This window comes from Sus scrofa, chromosome 9 (genome assembly GCF_054392235.1).
Source record: "Sus scrofa isolate SSC_HxYL_T2T_F1_AM1 chromosome 9, Sscrofa_HxYL_maternal_Yorkshire_Landrace_v2.0, whole genome shotgun sequence".
In the NCBI taxonomy this organism is placed as follows: Eukaryota; Metazoa; Chordata; class Mammalia; order Artiodactyla; family Suidae; genus Sus; species Sus scrofa.
The window spans coordinates 97786129-97812223 of record NC_139391.1 but is presented as its reverse complement, the minus strand read 5'-3'; the positions used below and the strand labels follow the sequence as shown (position 1 = coordinate 97812223).

Here is a 26095-nt window from a genome sequence, read left to right as displayed (position 1 = left end):
TAACCAGAACAACAGCAGTGACACCACCAGATCCTTAACCTGCTAAGCCACAAGGGATCTGCAACTTGTGGATTTTTGTCATTAGCAGTTGTAGTTAAAGAAGAAATTGTCACTGATCCACCATTCAGAACTTGCTGGTTCAACATTTCCATCCCAAACACCCAGCCCATCCCTCCCCCCTAACCTGCCTCCTTTGGTAACCATAAGTTTTTCAAAGTCTGTGAGTCGGTTTCTGTTCTGCAAATAAGGTCAATGTATCCTTTTTTAGATTCTACATATAAGTGATAGAATGTGATGTTTGTGTCTCACTGTCTGACTAACTACACTTAAGCATGATAATTTCTAGGTCCATCCATGTTGTTGCAAATGCCATTATTTCATTCCCTTTTATGATTGAATAATATTCCATTGTGTATAGGTATCACATCTTCATTATTCACTTCTCTGTCAATGGACATTTAGGTTGCTTCCATGTCTGGGCTATTGTATATAGTGATAAAATGAACATTGGGGTACACGTATCTTTTTGAGTCATGGTTGTCTCTGGATAGATGCCCAGAAGTGGAATTTCTGGATCAAATGGTAATTCTATTTTTTAGTTCTTTGAGGAATCTCCATACTGTTTTCCACAGTGGTTGCACCAGTTTACATCCCACCAACAGTGTGAGAGCATTCCCTTTTCTCTACATCCTCTTCATGATTTATTGTTTGTCAACTTTTTGATGATGGCCATGCTGGCAGGTGTAAAGTGGTACCTCATAGCAATTCTGATTAGCATTTCTCTAATAATTAGTGATGATGAACATCTTTTCATGTGTTTTTTGGCATGTGTACGTCTTCTTTGGAGAATTCTCTATTTATATCTTCTGCAAACACCCCCCCCCCGTTTTTAGGGCTGCACACATGGCATATGGAAGTTCCCAGGCTAGGGATCAAATCAGAGCTATAGCTACTGGCCTAGGCCACAGCCACAGCCACAGCCACGTCAGATCTGAGCCACATCTGTGATCCATACCACAGCTCACAGCAATGCCAGATCCTTAACCCATTAAATGCTTAATGGGGATTGAACCCACATACTCCGGGATACTAGTTGGGTTCATTACCACTGAGCCACAACAGAAACTCCAAAAAAACTTTTAAGTTTAAATAGGTCTCATTTTTTGTATTTTTATTGTCATCACTCCAGGCAGTGGATCTGAGAAGATATTGCTGTGATTTATGTCAGAAAGTGTTCGGCCTATGTTTTCCTCTAAGAGTTGTATAATATCTGGTTGTATATTTAGGTCTTTAATCCATTTTGAGTTTATTTTTGTGTACAGCGTTAGGGAGTATTCTAATTTCATTCTTTTATATGCAGCTGTGCAGCTGTCCAGTTTTCCAAGCACCACTTATGGAAGGGACTGTTTTTCTCCATTGTATATTCTTGCCTTCTTTGTCATAGATTAGTCCAGTGTAAGTAAATGGGTTTAAATCTGGGCTTTCTATCCTGTTCGACTGATCTATATTTCTGTGGTTCAACTATCAATATGATAAAATTCATTGAGTTAAAACTTTGTAGGTTCAGTAACTTCTAGTTCTATCAGTAAGAGATTCATGGAGTAGCAGAACTGTGAAAGTTGTTCTTTCTATCCTTGCCTTTTAATTTTTTCACACTCTTTACTTTCTTTCAAACGTTTTAAGATATTCTTCCCTCCCCTCTGAACTTTATTGCCCCTAAACTTCCTTACAGCATCTACACACTTTATAGCAATTACAAGTTTCTATGGATTTGCAAAGCATCATTAAAACAGACTAGACCTTCATGATATGCTGATAAATACTTCCTTTTCTAAATAATTATCCTTACACACATACTTTGTTAATAGCATGTATAAGATGGCAAATAACAAAACAAAGATGCTAAGTTATCTACACACGATATAGTATATGATACTTAAATCATGAATGTTTTTGCCATGGGGCACACGATATACTGTGTAAGTTAAAAGTTTAACATTTTCTTAGTGAGGATGAGAACTAACACATGCTGAAATTTAAAAAATAAATTTCATGCTGAAATTCAAAATGGTGCATTAAGACAGTCGCAAAAGCAGGGAGGCAGTCAGTACCCCTTTAACTCGAGCAGCATCATTGGCAAGCCTGGTCGTCAATGCTCCCGTGGTGTTTTTAGGGTCATCGAACCAGCTCACATCCTGTGGCACAGAAAATGATTTCATTATCTTACAGACCTATTCATGAGACAGAGGGCAGGGACAGGTTTATCTACCACTTCTCTCTCCAACATATAGCACCCAGGACCTGACACTGAATAGACAAGAAAGGCACTTCATAGACAAACGCATAAATAGGTCATTTTATTTGTCAAAAAATTTTTTTTGAGTGCCTGCTTTGTTCCAACATAATTTCTATGTGTCAGATCTATTCAACAGTGACCAAAAAACAGATCTGCTTCTAGTGATAGATGCCACTAATTTATACATGTCAGGTGGGAGAAAATAGAGCAAGGTAAGAGGGAAAAAAAAGTGAGGGAAGGCATTATTTCATAGACTGAGGAGGAGAGAGAGGTCTCTCTCTGGAGTCCCCTTTGTGGCTCAGCAGAAATGAACCCGATTACTATACATGAGGACACAGCTTCTTTTTGTTTTGGTTTGGTTTTTGTCTTGTTAGGGCCGCACCCATGGCATATGGAGGTTCCCAGGCTAGTGGTTGAATCAGAGCTGCAGCTGCCAGTCTACACCACAGTCACAGCAACTCCAGATCCAAGCCGTGGCTGTAGCCTACACCACAGCTCATAGCAATCTCGGATCTTTAAACCACTGAGCGAGGCCAAGGGATCAGACCTGCGTCTTCATGGATACTAGTCAGATTTGTTTCCACTGAGCCATGACGGGAACTCTCAGGACACAGGTTCCATCCATGGCCCTGTTCAGTGAGTTAAGAACTTAGCATTGCCATGTATGCAGCTTGGATCTGAAGTTTCTGTGGCTGTGGTACAGGCCAGCAGCTGTAGCTCTGATTGGACCCCTAGCCTGGGAACTTCCATATGCTGCAGCTACAGCCCTAAAAAGAAAAGAAGAAGAAGCTCTTTCTCAGGTGACATTTGAGCAGAGACCTGATGGATAAGAGTATCAGAGACAAGGAAGAAATAGCAAGTGCATATGCCCTGAAGCCAAGGCATACCTGATCAGTTCATGTATCATCAAGAAAGCCATAAGTCCTGCCACCAGCCTTAGAAGCATCTTTGTGTGAATGTGTAAAAGCTGCCTCTTCCTCTGGACAGACTTCCATTCTCATTGGGCCCTCCCCTACCACCTTATGCATATTCAGTGAAGCTAATGGGTACACAGTAGACTATATGGGAAAGGGGTGAAGGAGATGAGATCTCAGAGGTAGTGGGGACCACATTGTGAGAGACGTTATAGGTAACTGATAAGATTCCAGATTTTATCCTGAGGATTAGGAGGTGGCTTTTAGCAGGGTTGGGGCAAAGGATGTGATCTCACTTTTAGACGAATGATTCTGGCTTTTGTGCAATGACCCCAGTGGACTGGGATAAGGAGAGCAGCAGTGAGAGACCAGCTAGGAGGCTGCTGTAATATTAAACAAAGAAGAGGAGTCAAAGATGACTCCAAGGTCTTCAGCCTGAACAACTGGTAGAATGGAGGTGCCATTACTGACATGGGGGAGGACCAGGGAAGGAGTAAGCCCTGGGGGAGGAGAGATTCAAGAGGTCAATTTTGGAAATACTGGGTATGAAATGCTTATTAGACATCCAGATAGAGAAGTCAAATAAGCAGATAACTGCTGCTTGGGGCAGAATAAGTGATTTGGGTTTTAAAAAATCAACAAAAGAAATCTAGAACAAAATCTACATTCAATGTAAAATAGAATTTTCTCTATAAATCCACTTAACATTAAAAAAACACACATATGATGGAGGATAATGTGAAAAAAATATATGTTTGAGCAGGTTACTTTGCTGTACAGCAGAAATTGACAGAATATTGTAAATCAACTATAATAAAAAATTTTAAAAGAAAAATTTAAAAATACACAAATACCAAAAAGATTGCAAGTTAAAAGTATCAGATTACATCTGTTACAAAAATAACTGTGGTCCCAAGAAGTTACCTCAAATGGTGATTTGAAATTAAGGCAGTATCTTGTCATTTTCCCCCTAATGTATTTAAGAAAAAAAAAAAAGCATTATCATTTATTATGTATCAATTTGTTTTCTGTAATTGTTAAGTGCTTAAGTGCCTCCCATACTGGAATGTAACTTCCTTGCAGAAAGGGACCCAGATCTGAAGGCCTTACAATACTTAGTATTATGCTTTATAAGCAGAAGGCACTCAGTGCACATTGGCCAGACATAATAATTTATGGAGAGGGCATTACAAAAAATCAACGGCTGAGCTTCCAAAGTATAATGGACCTAGGAGTTGGCCTGGGGGCTGGTGGGGTAATGGGGCACTTGGCCCTGGACCAAAGCCTTGAGTCTCACTTGAATCTCAGTTATAAATGTGGTTTGACTGAATATCATAAGACAGGACCCTCAACTGAAGAGTGCTCTCTCACTCACTTGGTTCAGGCCTAGCTCTGTCCTTCACAGGCTGGCAATCCCCATAAATATGTCTTCTTTTTAAGTGGCAGTGGGAGGGGTGGGAAGGGAAATGTGCATGTCATTCTGAAATCCCAACACAGCCAACCAGTGCTTCTCAGCCAGGGCTCAGGTAACCCCTGCACGTCCAGGACATCCTTCTGGAGCACCAGTGTAGTAGAGATTTTAAAACATGAACTCATGATGTCACAGATAACACTTGCATGATTGTTAAGGAAACTTTCCCCTTGGAACTTGGCTGCTTTGGGTGGCAGGACCAGACCCCCTCCTCCTCTCCCCAGGAAAACATTCCCATCTGTCTGTTGTCAGGGTTTTGAAGGTGTAAAATGTGAGAGGCATTCCGTGAAGTCCTTATCAGCTAGTCACACTGCAGCTTGAATTAGTGTATCGGTTTAACCCCAGCAAAGATAGTGGCAGGAAAGGGGCTGACTTGTCATCTACGGAAAGAAGGGGTGCAGAGGCCTTGTCTGGGTGGGGAGAAACAAGGGTCCTGGGTCTCCCAGGGGAAAGAAGGAAAGAAAGGGGGGAAAGGGCTGAGGGGTCTTGAGGATCACTGCCACCTGCTCTGCCTACAGCTGCTGAGGTGGAGGCTGCAGGGGAATCTGCCCTGGAGACTGTTTGTCTCGCTGGGATCCTGGTCCCTGTGCCCACGCACAGCAGACCACCCAGGGCAGGTCTCTGAGCCTGACCAGATGGGCGGCTTGGCCGCAGCTCTGAGGTGAGACTGAGCGCAGATCAGGGCAGGAGCTCAGAGTAACCTGACAGCGCTCCCGCCAGCTCCCCACGGGCACATCCCGGCCCAATTCTCAACACACATACCTGTCTCAGCATGGACCTGAAAACCATGTACCGCAGCCTCTTGGTGAGGATCTCTCCGGCTTTGCCAAACGTGAAGCCCTGTGAAGAATAACAGGCCACATGGGAAAGACTTGTCAGGAACCCAGCCGCTGATGACACAAAAGGAGGGGGACGTGGTGTCATTGCTAAAGCAGGACACCAGACAAAGTCAGAAAGCGCGATTTCAAGGCTTGGCCATGTTTTGGTGACTGAGCACTATGGTGTGTAGCTGCACCTCAGGCAGAGTTGGAACAGCCCAGTTTTGAACTCGACATTATGCTCCCCAGCCACCTGGCAGGCCAATCAGGGATTTATTGGCAAGTGGTTTTGTTTGCTTGTTTGTTTTTGTTTTTTGTCTTTTTGCTATTTCTCGGGCTGCTCCCGCAGCATATGGATGTTCCCAGGCTAGGGGTCGAATCGGAGCTACATCTGCTGGCCTACACCACAGCCACAGCAACACGGGATCCGAGCCATATCTGTACCCTACACCACTGCTCACGGCCTCGCCAGATCCTTAACCCACTGAGCAAGGCCAGGGATCGTACCGGCAACCTCATGGTTCCTAGTCGGATTCGTTAACCACTGAGCCACGACGGGAACTCTAGGAAGTGGATTCTTTGCCCCGTCCCTGACCCTGCTCCTTTCTCTCTGTGAGCCAGTGTCTGTCCCTCAGGAAGCTGGGGAGTTATTCCCAAGGCAGGGGGCCCTCTAAACCAAGGGTCTAAATTATGTATCATCCAAAGCAGAACATTTTTGTGCTACTGAAAAGGATGCTGTTCATGATTACACCAGGACCTGAGCTGTACTCTCGGGGAAGAAGAATATATAGCCACCCAGCCATAAAGGATGCAGAGATCAAAGATCTGAAATATATCGCTTTAATCAAAACAAAACAAAACAAAACAAAACAAAAAAGGCTAGGAGGGACCTGGGTTGGGGAGGAAGGATTACCAAGAAAGAATTTTCTGCATTGCCCTGTCCCGATCCCCCAAAGCTATAACCTGTGTCTGGAAGGAGTGAAGAGAGTTTGGGGAAAGAAGAGAATAAGATGTGATTGTGCGGCCATGCTGGGCCGCATCTGGGAAGGAAGGAGGACAGACCTCATCCCAGAGAGTTTGGGGATCTGGGCCCGATGGAAGCACTGCTCTCGTTTCTCTCTGGAGCTCTGGGGAGCGGCAGGCTGCGGATGAGGGCTGCCACACAGTGGCCTGGGGAAAACAGAGTGGAAAGGGCTGGATGGTGTATGACAAGAGGAGAAGCCCCAACAAGAGGCCCAAGTCTCCAGCAGAATCAGAGAAGCAAAGGAGGACAACCAGAGTGTCCCAAGTAGCATGCTGGACAGTACTGAGAGCAAGGCAAGAAACACGTGCAAAGAGCACAGTGAGATAGAGCCAAATCTTCCAAGGGGTCCTGATAAAGAATTCAGCAGTTGGACCATATAACTGAGGGCCCCAGGCCCCTGGAGTCACCAGCATGAAGCTGGGGTGGAATGGGATGTCCAGAGACCAGCGCCCTCCACCCAGGGCTGTAATGGCTGCACAGCCCCACCTATAACACAGATACCCACCCAGGGAGAAGTGGGAGATGGAGAAAGGATGGGTTAACTGAGTTGAAGCCTGAAGTTACCGAAATGATTCACTTTCCTTGGAAATGCCCAGATTAAGATTTCCACTATTAGACTGAATGAAATCTGGACGATCCTACCCACTTCATGAATATTCCTGCTGTTATTTTTGTTGAGAACCGGCCATTGTTAAGTACTTCACAAACATTATCCCCGGAAGTCCTCATGACAAACCTACAATCACCGTTTTATAGAAAAAAATGGAAGTTTAGAGGGATTGCTATGTTGCCAGAGGCCACAGTTCTAAGGTGGCAGAGCTGGAATCTGAATCTGCGTCTAAGAGAATCTTACCCAGAATGGGAACCCAGAGCCTGGGACTTAATCCCCCAGTGAGCTCCTTCCTTCATTTCTAAATGAGGAGGTAGCATTCGTTTGAACATTATTATTAGGTACTGTGCCTTCTCTACACTTCTAAGGTCCTGTGATTCAGGGCATCTCATCTCACCTTGTTTGCCAGTCAAGCCAGGTTCCAGCCTCTCCAAGCAGAGTCATGTTACAAAGGTACCACTTTGACTACCTCTGTTTCACCAACCCACATCTCCAGTCCAAAGCCCAGCTCCTTCCACATTCCTTAGCCACCCGCACCCTCAGCAAATGCATAGCTCCAAAACTCCTATGGCCTCAATGGTTGGTATGGCATCTCATATACAATTAGTGTCACATGTATTCTAGGACAATAAAATTCCCCAAAGAAAGCCAGTAACAAAGGCTTCAGTCTGTTTTCTTTAGGACCACCTATCATATGTAGAAAAGTATTGTTTTTTCAAAATTCAAACACTTGCTTACACCATGTAAAATAAACAGACCTGTTGAGAGTTCCATTTTTAAAAATTACAGGTGATTAATCAATCATTCATTTAATAAGTATGTTTAGAACTGCCTCCCATAGGTCTAGACACTTAGTCTTGTCATCTCTTTCAATCATCAAGAGTCAGCTACCATTATCCCTATTTTACAGATGAGGAAACTGAGGCTTAGGCAGTTTAAGTTACTTACCTGCCCAAAGACACAAAATTAGGAACTGGTGCAACAAGTCCTTGAGCCTGTGTCCAATACCAAAGCTCATACTGCCTTACCTTACTGAGCCTTCAGGTCTCTTAGTTCCTTGCAGTTTACTTTTAGCCAAATCCTTTGCAAGCCATAAAATCTGACTCTTTACAAATGTTTCCTACAGCTTTTGTTTCAGGACTAACATTCTTCCATTATTTCAAGGGTTCTTTGTCCTTTAGCAAAAGTTGAATAATAAGCTCTTCATATTTTTTTAAAATCAGCATGACTTGCTGGGGTTTGGGTTTCATTGTTGCTTTGGAACACTGGAAGGCATTTCTTTGAGTAATGAAGCGGACTGACACTGGCAGTACTTATATCCAAACCTATGTCCAGGGCTCCCCTAAATCCCATTTTTAGACCCCAGTTCTCTTTCCAATCATCCTATTAGATCAAAATTCTGTTCCCTCTGACCTCATTAGTATTTCCAGTTAGGGGAGGCGATGGTGTGGAGAGGGAAGGAAGGGAGCCAGAGGAAGCAAACCATCTTAAACACATCAAAGAAACTTGGCTGCCAATAGCCACTTGGCTTAACTCCACTGCCAAAGGAGGCCCAGTGAATGAATAGACAAGCAATTCTACTAAAATGCAAAAATGAACTATTTTTTGGCCGCTCCAGAGTGTATGGAGTTCCCAGGCCAGGGATCAGATCCAAGCAGCAAAAGCTGCAGCTCTGGCAATGTGGAATCCTTAACCCACTGTGCCAGGCTGGGGATCAAACCTGTGTCCCAGCACTCCCAAGATGGCACCGATCCCACTTGTTCCACAGCAAGAGCTCCAAACGCAAATTACACAGATGTTTAGTAAATTCACCCAGTTGAGTAATGATAACTTTCTCAAAATGGACAAAAGTGAAAATATAGACATTTACCTGAAGGAAGAATGTAATAAAAGAAATAATTCCAAGCATTAGAAACAAGAGTGAAAACATGTTACTATGCTGTCGTTTGGTTTCACGATCATCATTTCTTGTAAAAACCTGTTAAGAAAATATTTAAAGGGTTTTTAGTTTAATCACTGAAGCAATCATTCAAAGTCTGACCCATTTCCGGAACTAGCATGGGCATTCGGGGTCAAGAGAGCCTTAGTATATGGAGGTCAGGCTGGCTCCTTCAGGGCAGACCTAAAAGGGGACATCTTGTGCTTCCCTAGGAGCCAAGAGTGGGCCTGTCATTCATTCACAAATGGACCAAGCCCCCCCCCCTTTATTTAAAGGCCCACACCCATGCCATATGGAAGTTCCCAGGCTGAGGGTCAAATTGGAGCTGTAGCTAACAGCCACAGCTGCCATAACAAAGCCAAATCTGAGCCACATCTGTGATCTACACCACAAATGAAAGCAATGCTGGATCCTTCACCCACTGAGCAAGGCTAAGGATTGAACCCGAGTCCTCTTGGATACTAGTCAGGTTCGATACCACGGAGCACAATGGGAACTCCCAGTCTGTTCTTCCTTTGATGGGAAACTGCATCAAATGGCAATTGGTTGTTTTACAATCTGGACATTTCAACTTGTCTGAAGTTGAACTGTGTCTGCTGATGTGGTTTTGGTGAACCAGAGGTGCTCATTCATTGAGCCCAGGCCCTTTGGAAGAAAGGAGGTTCTCAAACCAGCCTTCTTTGTAGGATGGGGGTTAGACAGTTAGGGGCGGACCATGGCTGGCTGACCTAGAACCACCCTTTGGAGACCTTGGTTAGAAGACCTAATGGGAGGCCCTGGGCTTGAGGCACACAGACAACAACACTCCACAGGGGAAGAAAACACATCTCCCTTCACACTGGGCCCAAATCAGTCTTGGAAGAGCCTCATTCCTAACCCAACCCAGACATGTTTATCTCTTAAAAAGGGAAAAAAGCTTTGGAGTGCCTGTCGTGGTTCAGTGGAAATGAATCTGACTAATATCCATGAGGACTCAGTTTCGATTCCTGGCCTGGCTCAGTGAGTTAAAGATCTGTCGTTGCTGTGGCCCGTGACATAGGTTTTAGATGCGGCTCAGATCTGTCGTTGCTGTGGCTCTTGCATAGGCCAGCGGCTACAGCTCTGATTTGACCCCTAGCCTGGGAATCTCCATATGTCATGAGTGCTGCCCTAAAAAGACTTAAAAAGAAAAGAAGAAGAAGAAGGAAAAAAGTTTGGGGGAAGAAATCAATTTTTCTTGATTAGTCATTCCAATGAAAATATTAGCTGTCCATCAGTGAGCTCCCACTCTGTGCCAGGCATTATTCTAAGCAAATTTATGTATACTATCCTTGATCCTCACAACCCCCTCTTGAGGGTTGTTGTTTTTTTTTTTTCTTTCTTTCTCTTTTTCTTTTTAAGGCCGCACCTGTGACACATGGAAGTTCCCAGGCTAGGGACTGAATCAGAGCTACCACTGTCGATCTACACCACAACCACGGCAATGCCAGATGTGGTTCACCTCAGCAACCTATGCTGCAGATTGCAGCAATGCTGGATCCTTAATTTGTTGAGCAAGCCCAGGGATTGAACCCCCTTCCTCATGGATCCTAGTTGCGTTCTTAACCCACTGAGCCACAACAGGAACTCCAAGGTTTGTTTTATTATCATCACCATTTTAACAGAGGGAACCTGAAGCATAGAGAAGTTAGTTAATTGCTCAGGATAACACAGCCAGCAAGCGATGACTCAAGGATGTACCCCTGACTGCTGTAACTCAGAGCCCACAACCCTAAACTCTGGGTTATACAACTTCAAGGAGGCAGAGAGCTTGTTGCCTACCCAATATCTAGGATCTAGAGAGTCAGCCCTGGACCACGTGTTTCTAGGCCTATCATTACATGAGGAATGAGGAAAACAGAAGGTCCGCAATTTAAGTTTTTTGTATATATAGCCAAACCCATTCCTAACTGCTTCATTGCTTTTTTTTTTTTTTCCTTCTGATGATGCCATTGTCTGCCTGCAAGACACATGTGAGAACAGGGACTAGCCCCAATGTATAGTGGCTATGAGACACCCACCAAATGCTTATATAAAGTTCTAACAGAACACAGTCATGTTCATTTGTTTCTGAAGGGTTACTTCTGCACTATAGTAGCAAGGTTGAATATGTGTAACAGAGACCATATGGCCTGCACAGCCTAAATATTTACTCTATTACCCTTTATAGACAAAGTCTTCTCTCCCCTGGCCTGGAACATGTGCTCCATGTAATCACACAGTTTCTCTTCTTCCTACTCTTTCAGCACCTAGAACAATACCTGGCACAAAGCAAACACTGAGAACACGTGTCCTGAATGTCACTGAAATAAGTTAGCCAGCTCTGGGTGCCCTTGAATATTTATACATCTTTCTGTATAATCAGAAGTTAGTGTTTGGGCTGCATTTTGTGGAGTGATCCACCTTTTTCTCCAGTGTTTCCAACGTTCCAGCAAAGGCACCTGAGCTTGATGTTGGAACGTCTGCCACTAAACAGAAAGGACTCCTGCCTAGCTTGGAACGTAAAATGCCCTCATGGAAAGCAGGTGCAAACAGGCTCTGTCAACCTCAGTCTTTCGGAAGCCATCACGTTTGGTTGCAGCTTAACATGCGCATGGCCTGACACATCCTGACAAGCACCTGTCAGGGTGCAGCCATGTGACAGATGTGTGAGGAACTCTATATGACAGTCCTGAGGCTTACTTAGAGTCCAGTGATGGCAGGTAGGGGACAGTCACTTAGCTTCATGGACTATTTTTCAGGGATCTCGTTCCTGGGGCTCTAGGACAGAAAGTGACTGCCACGACAAAGGAAGCTTCAAAAAAGTACCTGTTTTATCACAAACCAGACATCCATTCCTACATCCTCAAGCTGATTAGTGTCATACGAAAGTGCTTGGGGTTTTTTTGTAGCTTTTGTATACAGTTACAAATATGAACAGTTCATTTTTTACACAAGCAACCCCCCCAATGGACAGAAACACTTACCCCTATCATCCTTGAAAATATTATTGAAAATGCTGGTTGCAGACCTCCGTTTATAATGGCACAAAATATGCCAACCACAAAATAAGGCCATTCAGTTATATTCAGCTTCAGAATCCTCCAAAAGGAAACTGGAGGTACGTGTTCATCCTGGAGAACACAACACATTACAACAGACTAGTAAGGAAAAGAACTGAGAGTGGAGTGTGCTGGGGGTTTGGGATGAAAATGCTATAAAATTGGGTTGTGATGATTGTTGTACAACCATAAATGCAATAAAATAAAAAGAAAAGAATTGACACCTAATTGATTTAAGTGATGTAACGTTCTTCTGTATATATGGAAATTTAAAAATGAATAGATCTTATTCCTACTTCCATATCAATTGATGGCTATCTAACTTTGAAACGAGTGCTGACAGATTCTATTATATTCCTCCTTTATTTTTAAGAAGTAGATGATGATTTCATAAACTTTTTTTTTTAGGATCCTGCATGCAGAGGCTTCATGTGGGATCTCAGTTCCCAAACCAGGGATCAAACATGGGCTGTGTTGCAAAATACCAAATCCCAACCGCTAGACCACCAGGGAAGTCCTCTGATTCCATAAACTTTTAAGTCTGACTTGACATTTTAAACGTGACAAAAAATTTTATAAGTAGGGATGAAGGAATAGATATGTTTATATATGATGACCTATTATAATGTCTCTACATTATAAATTCTATTTCTAAAATTCTTGTCCTATAAATTGTCGTTCTTTTGTTTTGTTTTGTTTTTTTTGGCCATTACCTGGGCATGCAAATGTTCCCAGGCCAGGGATTGAACCCATGCTATAGCCGTAAAAATGCCAGGTCCTTAACCTGGAAGCCACCAGGGAACTCCCACAAATTCCACCTTGTGTCTAAAATGTTGAGATTTGGGTTTGTGGAACATGTGAGGGAAGAGGACAGGAGGCTTCTGGATAACCCCTTCTTGTTCCCACTCCTGTCCCAGCCTTGGCCCACTATTAAAGACAACTCTACAGGTTTTTCCGTACCAAGCCTTCTTTTGTACTAAGCTTTCTGTCTTGGCCTTGTGGTCCCTTGATACTCTTGCGAGTTGATCTTCTTAGTAGACTGGATCCGAAATCTTTTGGAGACATGTCCAAGGCATCAGCTTCATCCACTGCATTTTCTAATTCTATTTCATTGCCTTTTGTCTAAAAAAGAAATATGCATAAGCTGGTTAGGTTAAGTTAATCAATGAAAACTAATCATTGAATATATGGTATCAAAGTAAATGGCAATTTAAGTCCTTACAAGAAAGGATCAAGCTAAACTGCTATTTTCTGGTGTGGTTACATTTGAAAGTTAAAGCCACTAATAAGGAATCACATTAAATATGCTGAAACAAGATGACATCCATTATGTGTATCTTATATAGCCATTTCCTTTTCCCAGTTTTTTGGGGGGTTTTTTGTTTGTTTTTTGCTTTTTAGGGCCATAACCATGGCATATGAAGTTCCCGGTTTAGGGGTCAAATTGTAGCTGCAACTGCCAACCCAAGCCACAGCCACAGCAATGTGGGATCCAAGCTCTGCTGCCACCTACACCACCGCTCACAGCAACGCCAGGTCCTTAACCCACTGAGCAAAGCCAGGGATCTAATCCACATCCTCATGGATATTAGTTGTATTGTTTCCACTGCACCCCAACAGGAACTCCTTGAGGTTTTTTTGGCTCAAATATACTTGCTGTGGACTAGTATCCTTAATAGAAATATGTTGCAAATATGTGAACCAACCACATTTGTCATTGTGAATTTTTTAAGAAGTCACATTTAAAAAGAGAGGGAGGATGAAGGCATGATGGCAGAAGAATAGGGGGATATCCTCACCCTCTCCCAGAAACACAACCAAAAAAAACACATCTACAGATTAAACGACTCCCACAGAATAGCAATTAATCGCTGGCAGAAGAACCTAAACTCCAATAATGGCAAGAACCTCGTGACATAACTGGGTAAAACAAGAGAAAAGGGGAGAGTGAGAGAAGGGGAATCTGGGCTGGACGGGTGCTCCCAAAAGGGAACTGTGGAGGAGAAAGGGATCCCCCACCCTGGAAAGTCACCTACTTGACGGAAAGATCAACTGAATTGGTGGGATCTCCAGATGCAGAGAAGAGCGCAGCAGTAAGACTGAGATCTGAAAATCAGAGTGAGAACCAAACAGATCATCTCAACTATTGGCACAGTCACCAAAAACCGAGACACTTGGGTGGGGGCTGGGCACAGAGACCTCGGCTCCGGAGGTTAGTCCCTGGGAGCAGGCTGGGTTAGGTGGTGCGGAGACTGCTTGGGGGACTAGGAAACAGTCTGTAGGGTTGGCAGGGCAGAGACTGCCTAGGAGACTAGAAAGCTGAGTGTTGTGGGTGGAGGGAGCAATACACTAAGGGCTGGGGAGTGGAAAGCCACATCAGGAAACCCGGGAGAAGAGCTGGATCTGCAGGAGAGACAAGGTGCCAGTGAGGGGAGAGGAGGAGGGGTGAGCTGCCATAGAATACTCCCCATGCCACAGCAAGCTCACTTGCCCACCAGCTATCAAAAAGCTGTGCTTCCCAGTGCATCCCCCCTTCCTCTACCCCATGCATGCTGGACCTGAGGCTGCCTGCCATCCTGGAGGGCTGACCTCACCATTTGCAGGAAGCCGACCACCACAGGGGCTTTCCCTGCCCTGGCCTGCCTGCCCTCTGGAGGGGCTACACCCCACAGAGCAGCACCCAGCACCGCCAGCCCCCTGGAAAAGGCCCACAGCCCAGAAAGCTAGAACAAGTTTGGCCTGGCTGTGCAAAATCTGCCTCCATTTTGGGGCAGTCCTGCCAATTCTGGCTGCCCTAGGGAAGAGCGCCTTGGATTCTCAGTGGCCCAGCTAGCCTATCCCGCCCTTAGGGGGTGCTGCACTCCCATGGAATAGCTGCCCAGCATTGCCAGCCCCCTGGAAGAGCCCCACAGCCCAGAAACACCAGATCAAGCTCTGCCTGGCCGCATGAAATCTGCTTCCATTGTGGTGCAGACCTCCCAGTCCTGTCTGCCCTAAGGAAGTCCTCCTTTGTTTCAGAGAGACCCTGTCAGCCCTGCCCACCCTCAGGAAAAGCCATGCTGCCTCAGAGAAGACCGACCAACAATGCCAGCCCTTGGGAAAGATTCTACAGCAGTGCCAAGGCAAACCCTGCCCGGCCATGGGGAATACAACTCCACCAAGAAAAAGAAAACAAGCAGCAAGATGAAGAAGCTGAGAAACCACCCCAAGTTAAACCAACAGGAGAACTCACCTAAAGCAGTCAACAATGAAACAGACCTCTACAGTCTGACAGACTTGGAGTTCAAAAGGGGGATAGTGAAAATACTGAAGAAATTAAGAGAAGATATGAACAGTAATGCAGACACCCTCAGAAAGGAACTAGAAAATATAAGGAGGAGCCAAGAAAAACTAGAAAATTCATTTGCAGAGATATAAACTGAACTCAGGGCAGTAAAAACCAGAATGAATAATGCAGAAGAACCAATTAGTGATGTGGAAGATAGAATAATGGAAATCACCCAATCAGGACAGCAGACAGAAAACCAAATGAAAAAACACGAAAGCAATATAAGAGACCTATGGGATAATATAAAGCTGGCCAATATACGCATAATAGGAATTCCAGAAGGAGAAGAAAAAGATAAGGGGATGGAAAATATATTTGAAGAAATTATCGCTGGAAACTTCCCAAATCTAAAGGATACTGATTTTAAGATACAGGAAGCACAGAGGACCCCAAACAAGTTGAACCCAAATAGACCCACACCAAGATGCATTATCACAAAAATGGCAAAAGTTAATGATAAAGAGAGGATCCTAAAGGCAGCAAGAGAAAAGCAAAATGTTACCTATAAGGGAACCCCTATAAGGTTATCAACTGATTTTTCGACAGAAACTCTACAGGCCAGGAGAGAATGGCAAGAGATATTTAAAGTCCTAAAAGGAAAAAATATGCAACCTAGAATACTCTATCCAGCAAGAATATCATTTAAAATAGAAGGGGAAATAAAAAATTTTTCCAACAAACAAAAGCTAAAAGAATACAGCAATACAAAACCCAGGCTAAAAGAAATATTGAAAGGGCTTCTCTAAACCAAAAAGGAAGGAAAGAAAGGGGAAAAAATGAGGAAAAACTAGGATTGAGGAAACCCACAGGGAGCAGTCACTCAAATAAGCCAGCATACAGATTAATCATGAACATGTTTAAAACAAAATAAAATTAAAAAGAAAAAAAGAGTCATCAAAATCATAAAATGTGGGTAAGGGAAGTAAGGAAATAAATAGACTGTTTTTAAAATTTTTTTTTCTTTTCTCTCTCTCTCTCTCTCTCTCACTTTTTTTTCCTCTTCTTAATTTTAGTATAGTAATGAAGTATTTGAACCTACAGGACCATCAGGCTAAAACACACAATTATAGGAAGGGGTTAGCATACTTAAAAAACAGGGGAACCACAAATCAAAACCAAACACTGCATTCACAAAAAATGAAAAGAAAAACACTCAAGCAGAAAATAATTGGAGACCATCCAACCAAAAAAAGAAAGGAAGAATGGAGAATCATAGAATCAACTGGAACACGAGGTTTAAAATGGCAATAAATAATCATCTATCAATTATCACCTTAAATGTCAATGGACTGAATGCTCTAATCAAAAGACACAGAGTGGCTGAGTGGATAAAAAAGCAAAAACCTTCAATCTTCTGCCTACAAGAAACTCACCTTAGCACAAAGGACACACATAGATTGAAAGCAAAGGGGTGGGAAAAAATATTTCATGCCAGTAGACATGACAGGAAAGCAGGAGTTGCAATACTCAGACAAAATAGACTTTAAAACAAAAGACATAAAGAAGGACACTATTTAATGATTAAGGGATCAATTCAAGAAGAGGATATTACTGTCATCAACATATTTGCCCCAAACACAGGAGCACTCAGATACATACAACAAATATTAACAGACATAAAGGGAGAAATTGATGGGAATACAATCATAGTAGGAGACTTTAATACCCCACTCACATCAATGGACAGATCCTCTAGACAGAAAACCACTAAAGCAACAGAGATCCTAAAGCAAACAATAGAAAAGTTAGACTTAATTGACATCTTCAGGACACTACATCCAAAACAATCAGAATACACATTCTTCTCAAGTGTGCATGGAACATTCTCAAGAATCAACCACATACTGGGACACAAAGCTAACCTCAACAAATTTAGGAGCATAGAAATTATTTCAAGTATCTTCTCTGACCACAGTGTCATGAAACTAGAAATCAACCACAGGAAAAGAAATGAGAACAAACCTACTACATGGAGACTAAACAGCATACTACTAAAAAACCAATGGGTCAATGAGGAAATCAAGAAGGAAATTAAAAAATACCTTAAGACAAACGATAATGAAGACACAACCTCTCAAAATCTATGGGACACCACAAAAGCAGTGCTCAGAGGGAAATTCATAGCAATACAGGCCTTCCTCAAAAAAGAAAGATCTCAAATTGACAACTTAACCCTCCACCTAAACAAATTAGAAACAAGAACAAAAAAGTCCTAAAGTCAGCAGAAGGAAGGAAATTATGCAGATCAAAGAGGAAATCGATAAAATAGAGATTCAAAAAGCAATAGAGAAAATTAATAAAACCAAGAGCTGGTTCTTTGAAAAGGTAAACAAAATTGACAAGCCCCTGGCTAGACTCACTAAGAAGAGGAGAGAAAGAACCCAAATAAACAAAATTAGAAATGAAAAGGGAGAAATCACAACAGATACGTACTGCAGAAATTTGTACTGTAGAAATACACAATACCATAACAGAATACTATGAAAAACTATATGCCAATGAATTGACAATCTGGAAGAAATGGACAATTTTCTAGAATCTTACAGCCTGCCAAAACTGAATCAAGAAACAGACCAACTGAACAGACCAATCACTAGAAATGAAATTGAAGAGGTCATAAAATCACTCCCTACAAATAAAAGTCCAGGACCAGATGGCTTCACAGGTGAATTCTATCAAACATATAAAGAGGAATTGGTGCCCATCCTCCTTAAACTTTTTCTTTTCTTTTTTTTTTTTTTTTTTTTTTTTTTTGTCTTTTTGAAATTTCTTGGGCCGCTCCTGTGGCATATGGAGGTTCCCAGGCTAGGGGTTGAATCGGAGCTGCAGCCACCGGCCTACGCCGGAGCCACAGCAACGCGGGATCCGAGCCACGTCTGCAACCTACACCACAGCTCACGGCAACGCCGGATCGTTAACCCACTGAGCAAGGGCAGGGACCAAACCCGCAACCTCATGGTTCCTATTCGGATTCGTTAACCCCTGCGCCACAACGGGAACTCCCTTAAACTTTTTCAAAAGGTTGAAGAAGAAGGAACACTCCCAAAGACATTCTCTGATGCCACCATCACCCTAATTCCAAAACCAGACAAAGATATGACCAAAAAAGAAAACTATAGACCAGTATCTTTGATGAACATAGACACAAAAATTCTCAACAAAATTTTAGCCAACCGAATCCAACAACATATCAAAAAGATCATACACCATGATCAGGTAGGGTTCATCCCAGGTGCACAAGGATGGTTCAACATATGCAAATCAATCAATGTCATACACAACATTAACAAAAGAAAAGTCAAAAACCATATGATCATCTCAAAAAATGCAGAAAAAGCACTTGACAAAGTCCAACATCCATTCATGATCAAAACTCTCGCCAGGGACTTCCTGTCACAGCGCAGTGGTTAACGAATCCAACTAGGAACCATGAGGTTGCGGGTTTGGTCCCTGGCCTTGCTCAGTGGGTTAAGGATCCGGCGTTACCATGAGCTGTGGTGTAGGTTGCAGACGTGGCTCGGATACCGAGTTGCTGTGGCTCTGGCATAGGCCAGTGGCTGCAGCTCTGATTCGACCACCAGCCTGGGAACCTCCATATACCATGACAGCGGCCCAAGAAATGGGAAAAAGACAAAAAAAAAAAAAAACCTCTTGCCAAAGTGGGTATAGAAGGAACATTCCTGAGCATAATCAAAGCCATTTATGACAAACCCACAGCAAATATAATACTCAATGGGGAAAAACTGAAAGCCTTCTCACTCAAATCTGGAACAAGACAAGGATGCCCACTCTTACCACTGCTATTCAACATAGTTTTGGAAGTCCTAGCCATAGCAGTTAGACAGACAAAAGAAATAAAAGGCATACAAATAGGAAGAGAAGAGATAAAACTGTCACTGTATGCAGACATGATACTATACATAGAAAACCCTAAGGACTCCACACAAAAACTACTTGAACTTATCAACAAATTCAGCAAAGAATGAAGGATATAAGGTTAACATTCAGAAATCAGTTGCATTTCTGTATACCAACAATGAAATATTAGAAAAGGAATACAAAAATACAATACCTTTTAAAATTGCACCTCAAAAAAATCAAATACCTTGGAATACACCTGACCAAGGAGGTAAAGGACTTATATGCCAAGAACTATAAAACATTAATCAAGGAAATTAAAGAAGATGTAAAGAAATGGAAAGATATTCCATGCTCCTGTTGGAAACATTAATATTGTAAAAATGACCATACTTCCCAAAGCAATCTACAGATTCAATGCAATCCCTATCAAATTACCCATGACATTTTTCACAGAACTAGAACAAACAATCCAAAAATTTATATGGAACAACAAAAGACCCAGAATTGCCAAAGCAATCCTGAGAAATAAAAACCAAGCAGGGTGCATAAATCTCCCAGACTTCAAGCAATATTACAAAGCCACAGTCATCAAGACAGTGTGGTACTGGTATCAAAACAGACAGACAGACCAATGGAACAGAATATAGAACCCAAAAATAAACCCTGACACCTATGGTCAATTAATCTTTGACAAGGGAGGCAAGAACATAAAATTGGAAAAAGAAAGTCTTTTCAGCAAGTACTGCTGGGAAACCTGGATAGCTGCATGCAGAGCAATGAAACTAGAACATGCCCTCATACCATGCACCAAAATAAACTCAAAATGGCTGAAAGACTTAAATATATGACAGGACACCATCAAACTCCTTGAAGAGAACATAGGCAAAACACTCTCTGACATAAACCTCATGAACATTTTCTCAGGTCAGTCTCCCAAAGCAACAGAAATAAGAGCAAAAATAAACCCATGGGACCTAATCAAACTGAAAAGCTTTTGCACAGCAAAGGAAACCAAAAAGAAAACAAAAAGACAACTTACAGAATGGGAGAAAATAGTTTCAAATGATGCAACGGACAAGGGCTTAATCTCTAGAATATATAAGCAACTTACACAACTCAACAGCAAAAAAGCCAATCACCCAATGGAAAAATGGGCAAAAGACCTGAATAGACTGTTCTCCAAGGAAGATATACAGATGGCCAACAAGCATATGAAAAAATGCTCAACATCGCTGATTATAAGAGAAATGCAAATCAAAACTACCATGAGATATCACCTCACACCAGTCAGAATGGCCATCATTAAGAAGTCCACAAATAACAAGCACTGGAGGGGTTTTGGAGAAAAGGGAACCCTCCTGCACTGCTGGTGGGAATGTAAACTGGTACAGCCACTATGGAGAACAGTTTGGAGATACCTTGGGTATCTATACATAGAACTACCATATGACCCCACAATCCCACTCTTGGGCATACATCCAGACAAATGTTTCCTTGAAAAAGACACACGCACCCGCATATTCATTGCAGCAGTATTCACAATAGCCAAGACATGGAAACAACGCAAATGTCCATTGACAGATGATTGGATTAGGACAATGTGGTATATATACACAATGGAATACTACTCAGCCATAAAAAAGAATGACATCATGCCATTTACAGAAACATGGATGGAACTAGAGACTCTCATACTGAGTAAAATAAGTCAGAAAGACAAAGACAAATACCATATGATATCACTTTTATCTGGAATCTAATTTACAGCACAAATGAACATTTCCACAGAAAAGAAAATCATAGACTTGGAGAATAGACTTGTGGCTGCTTAGGGGGAGAGGGAGGGAGTAGGAGAGATCGGGAGCTTGGGGTTATCGGATACAACTTGGAATGAATTTACAATGAGATCCTGCTGAGTAGCATTGAGATCTATGTCTAGATACGTATATTGCAACGAAACAAAGGGTGGGAAAAAATGTATACATGTAAGTGTAACTTGGTCCCCATACTGTACAGCAGGAAAAAAAAATTTTTTTAATTTTAAAAAATCTAATTAAAAATAAAAAATAAATAAATAAAAAGAGAGGGAAAAACCAATCTTAACTATATTTTTTATTTAACTTAATGTAGCCGAGATTTTTATTTGTATGTGTCAATTTAAGGCTGCACCTGAGGCATATGTAAGTTCCCAGCCTAGGGGTCCAATCAAGCTGTAGATGCTGGCCTGCATCACAGCCACAGCAATGCAGAATCAAAGCTGCATCACAGCTCACAGCAATGCCAGATACTTTACCCACTAAGTGAAACCAGGGATTGAACCTGCATCCTCATGGATACTAGACAGATTTGCTACCTTTGGGCCACAATGGGAACTCCATAATATATCTAGGACATTAAATCAATGCAAAGATTTTGAGATATTTTGCATTCTTTTTTTATAAAGGCTTTGGACTCCAGTATGTCTTTTCTATTTAATAAGTACTTCAATTCAAGATTAACCACTGCTGAAGTGCTTAATAGCCAAATATGGCCAGTGGCTACCGGAGTGGAGAGCTCACTTTTAAACCTCTCTTAATGTTCATTTTCTGTAATTATCTCTCTTTATTTCTCCTTTTTTTTTTTTTTTGTCTTTTTAGGGCTGCACCTGTAGCATATGCACTTTCCCAGGCTAGGGGTCGATTCAGAGCTTTAGCTGCTAGCCTGTGCCATAGCCACAGCAACACAGCATCTGAGCCGTGTCTGCAACCTACACCACAGCTCATGGCAACACTGGATCCTTAACCCACTGAGCGAGGTCAGGGATCGAACCTGCGTCCTCATGGATACCAGTCAGTTTCATTAACCACTGAGCCACTACGGGAACTCCTATTTCCTCTCTTTTACAGAAAAAGAAAAAGAAAAAATATTGAAAACACTGGTCTGATCCTGATCCCTCCCCACCACTTATTTTTTTTCCCTCTTCTCAAGATAATCAAGTCAAGTAACATTGATTTATAGCACCAAACACAACAAAATCAACTTAAACCTGAGATTCTCTAGGAAAACGCTAGACTTAGTCTATACCTGCACTGTAACAAGTTTGAAGTAAATGCCTTTCTCCTTCATGAGTTCATCATGACTGCCTTTCTCCACAATGACTCCATCATCAAAACCAGCAATGACATCGGCATTGCGAACTGTGGACAAACGATGGGCTATCACAATGGTGGTCCGGCCTTCTCTGGCCTACAGAGAGAAGAAATTTGGTTGTTGAACACATGAACAATTATATGGAAAAATTCATTCCTTCAGTTTATATGTACTGACCCCCAATGCTTTGGACACTGCAAAACTGCGTTAGCTATAAAAGGTAGTCTCTGGTTTCAGTAAATGTATAGTTACTGGTTTAAAAGGGTGTCTTTTGGTGGGAATATAAATTGATACAACCACTATGTTATAAACAGTATGGAGGTTCCTCAGAAAACTAAATGTAAAACTGCTATATGATCCAGCAACCCATTCTTGAGTATATATCCAGAAAAAACTATAATTCAAAAAGATACATACACTCCTGTATTCATAACAGCACCATTCACAATAGCCAGGACATGGCAACAACTTAAATGTCCATCGGCAGATGAACGGATTAAGAAGATGTGGTACATATACACAATGGAATACTACTCAGCCATGAAAAACAATGAAATATTGCCATTTGCAGCAACAGAGATGCAACTAGAGATTCTCATACTAAGTGAAGTAAGTCAGAAAGAGAAAGATAAATACCATATGATATCACTTACCTGTGGAATATGAAATATGGCACAAATGAGGAGTTCTCATCGTGGCTCAGCAGTTAACAAATCTGACTAGCATCCATGAGGACACAGGTTCGATTCCTGGCCTTGTTTAGTGGGTTAAGGATCCCATGTTACTGTGGCTGTGGTGTAGGCCAGGAACTACAGCTCTGATTCAGTCCCTAGCCTGGGAACCTCCATATGCTGCAGGTGTGTGTGGCCTTAAAAGGCAAAAAAAATAGTTTAAATTAAATAAAATATGGTACAAATGAACCTATGTACAAACAGAAAGACACTCAGACATAGAGAACAGACTTGTGCTTGCCAAGGGGGTTGGGGGAGGAAGTGGGATGGATTGGGAACTTGGTTATTAGATGCAAACTATTACATTTAGAATAGATAAGCAATGAGGTCCTGCTGTATAGTACAGGGAACTAGATCCAATCTGTTGGGATAGACCCTGATGGAAGATAATACAAGAAAGAAAATGTAGATAGACGTATGAATAGGTCATTTGGCTATATGGCAGAATTTGGTGCAATATTGTAAATCAACTATGATAAATGGTGTTTTATTATAATAAATAGAAACACAAATATGAGTTGCATATTAATATTATGTAAGCCTCTAAGTATTTAATTCACAATCCCATCTGTCCCTCTTTTGGTTCACAAAATGTTGAGCAACTTGCTTTTTCCTCTCTCAACTATCTATTATGCACACTTAAAACACGATGTTTAAAGAAACAGTGCTGTTTCATTATTCAAGAGGGGGAGTTGGAGCCAAGATGAGTTTGAATTCTTTGTGACACCTGACCTCAGAGGACTTATGGGTTAATAAAACCTTTCCACATTCTTGTCCTCACAGAGCTATAGCCTGTTTACCACCATGTGACAGAGACCAAGCCCACAGTGCCTGAAACAGCATGAACACTCAAGTCCAATTTGATGAATGAGTCACGCAGACTCAAGAAGTGCATGACTGTCAAACACTATTGATGGCCAACGTCATTTCATGGTCAGGTAATTTCCAACATCATCGGCTCTCTGCCACTCTCCTGGGGATAAGAGGTTTCTCATTTCCCGCACAGTCTTCACTGGGCATTTAGTATCTTGGGAACTAAATGTGAACTTTCCTTTTTTAACAACAGTCATATTCTCTTCTTGTTGACAATGGTAGAGACTCACAAAACCTAAACAACAGGGTTATCTCTAAGGCTAAGTTTTCAAGATCACAATGAATACAAATTTTCCGTTGAGTCTAAATTTCTCATTGATTAACTTTTAAAGTTTGCAAATATCTATCAATGAAAGTATATTCATCTCTACCTAAAAAAATGGCAGAGAAATAAATCGAAGTTAAAAAGATCCAACGAGGCTTAATGATTTTAGGGGCATAAAGAATCAGTTTAGAAGTGGCTGGATTGGGGGTTTAGGATTGGCATATGCCTCCGATGGAATTGCTGACCAACAAAGATTTGCTATACAGCACTAGGAACGCTACCCAATATTCTAGGATAACCTACATGGAAAAATAATGTAAAAAAGAATGGATGTATATATATGTATAACTGAATGACTTTGATGTACAATAGAATTATCACAACACTGTAAATCAACTATACTTCAAAAAACTTTTTAAAAATAAAAAAATGTAAATCATAAAATAAATTTAAAGCAAACAAATAATATTGGGGGAATCAAGAATGGAATGGTCTTATTCCTGTAAACCAGCTATGTTTGAACTGAGGTTCACACACCTTATCCAGGGCCACCTGAACCACTGCTTCACTCTCCGAGTCCAGCGCTGACGTGGCCTCATCCAGCAGGAGGATCTTCGGGTTACGAACCAGGGCCCGAGCGATGGCGATTCTCTGCTTCTGTCCACCACTCAGCTGGGCCCCTCTCTCTCCAACCAGGGTGTCAAATTTCTACATCACAGAAAACACAGGAGGAGTAAGCAACAGAAGAAGCTCTGTCAGCTCAGATTTTAGGGTGGGACGTCATCACATAAACAACACAAGCCTCACAGGAGACATGGTCCAATTTCTTAAAGCAGAGTGATAAGCAACCCTAATGAAAGGCATACATCTACTCCCAGTTGCTGCTGCTAGAGCTTTAACATCTGAATAACCTCCATTTCCCTAAGTAGGAGGTTCCTCCAGTTTAGAGTCCTTTCCTAACGTCCTATACATCAGGCCAGACCCCGTGACCCTCTCACGTGACAAAGATCGAGAAAGACATACGTTAGGCAGTTTCATGATAAAGTCATAGGCGTTGGCTTCCTTCACAGCTTTCTCAATCTCTTCCATGGTGACATTTTCCCGGCCATAGCGAATGTTCTCAGCTATCGTGGTGGCAAAGAGCACGGGCTCCTGGCTCACCACGCCGATAATTTCCCGCAGATACCTTACGTTGATCGTCCTGATGTCCTGTCCGTCAATACTGACCTGAAGGAAAAAATAGGTGTGATCTCACCCGCTGCTGATTGTGATGTGTGATCTGCAGAGGTCACCGCAGTAGCTAGTTCAGCAAGGGGCATCTCACCACGCCCTCCGTGGGGTCATAGAGCCTCTGCATCAGCTGGACCGTCGTGCTTTTCCCACAGCCGCTGTTGCCGACCAGGGCCACCGTCTGCCCGCTCTCTACCTTCAAGTTGAGCCCCTTCAAGATCTACCAGGATGAATGAAGAATAAGCTTACAGGTAATACATAGATATTGAGTGATGAACCAACAGTTTGATTCAAAACTGGTTTAAATACACCCTTTTATTTTTTTACAATCTCTAAAGGAAGATATCAGAAACTCAACATCCAATATACTGTTGGATCACTAATCAGTCATTTCTCATTGTACCTTAACTTCATTTCGAGATGGGTAACTGAAGTGAACGTTTCTGAATTCCAGATTTCCCTTGATATTATCTGGTTTGTGTCCATTCTTCGAATAGCTGTCAATGCTTGGCTTCTAAACAGAATAAAATTGCAGAAGATGACTAGA

The 26095-nt window shown here is 42.1% G+C and overlaps 1 protein-coding gene and 1 long non-coding RNA gene across 7 annotated transcripts in view; one reads left to right on the top strand and one right to left on the bottom strand.

Moving 5' to 3' along the window:
* The window catches only part of LOC100522455 (ATP-dependent translocase ABCB1), an 88314-nt gene that overhangs the window by 20680 nt on the left and 41539 nt on the right, over positions 1 to 26095 (bottom strand). For 5 of the 6 annotated variants that reach the window (XR_014815968.1, XM_013989592.3, XM_084977236.1 and 2 more), the window contains 10 exons: positions 25952 to 26062; positions 25643 to 25768; positions 25342 to 25545; positions 24856 to 25026; positions 22384 to 22545; positions 13092 to 13253; positions 12057 to 12203; positions 9004 to 9111; positions 5444 to 5521; positions 2112 to 2195 (listed from right to left, as the gene is read on the bottom strand). Coding sequence is in view for 5 of the 6 variants with exons in the window: in XM_013989592.3 (XP_013845046.2) it covers positions 2112 to 2195; positions 5444 to 5521; positions 9004 to 9111; positions 12057 to 12203; positions 13092 to 13253; positions 22384 to 22545; positions 24856 to 25026; positions 25342 to 25545; positions 25643 to 25768; positions 25952 to 26062 (1353 nt within the window). In the remaining variant the exon portion in view is untranslated. The remainder of the gene's footprint in view (positions 1 to 2111; positions 2196 to 5443; positions 5522 to 9003; positions 9112 to 12056; positions 12204 to 13091; positions 13254 to 22383; positions 22546 to 24855; positions 25027 to 25341; positions 25546 to 25642; positions 25769 to 25951; positions 26063 to 26095) is intronic. The other variant, XM_084977239.1, reaches the window with a different exon arrangement.
* The window catches only part of LOC102164596 (uncharacterized), a 78871-nt gene that overhangs the window by 48092 nt on the left and 4684 nt on the right, over positions 1 to 26095 (top strand). The window contains exon 2 of the long non-coding RNA XR_014815997.1: positions 23964 to 25799. This is a non-coding gene — a long non-coding RNA (uncharacterized LOC102164596). The remainder of the gene's footprint in view (positions 1 to 23963; positions 25800 to 26095) is intronic.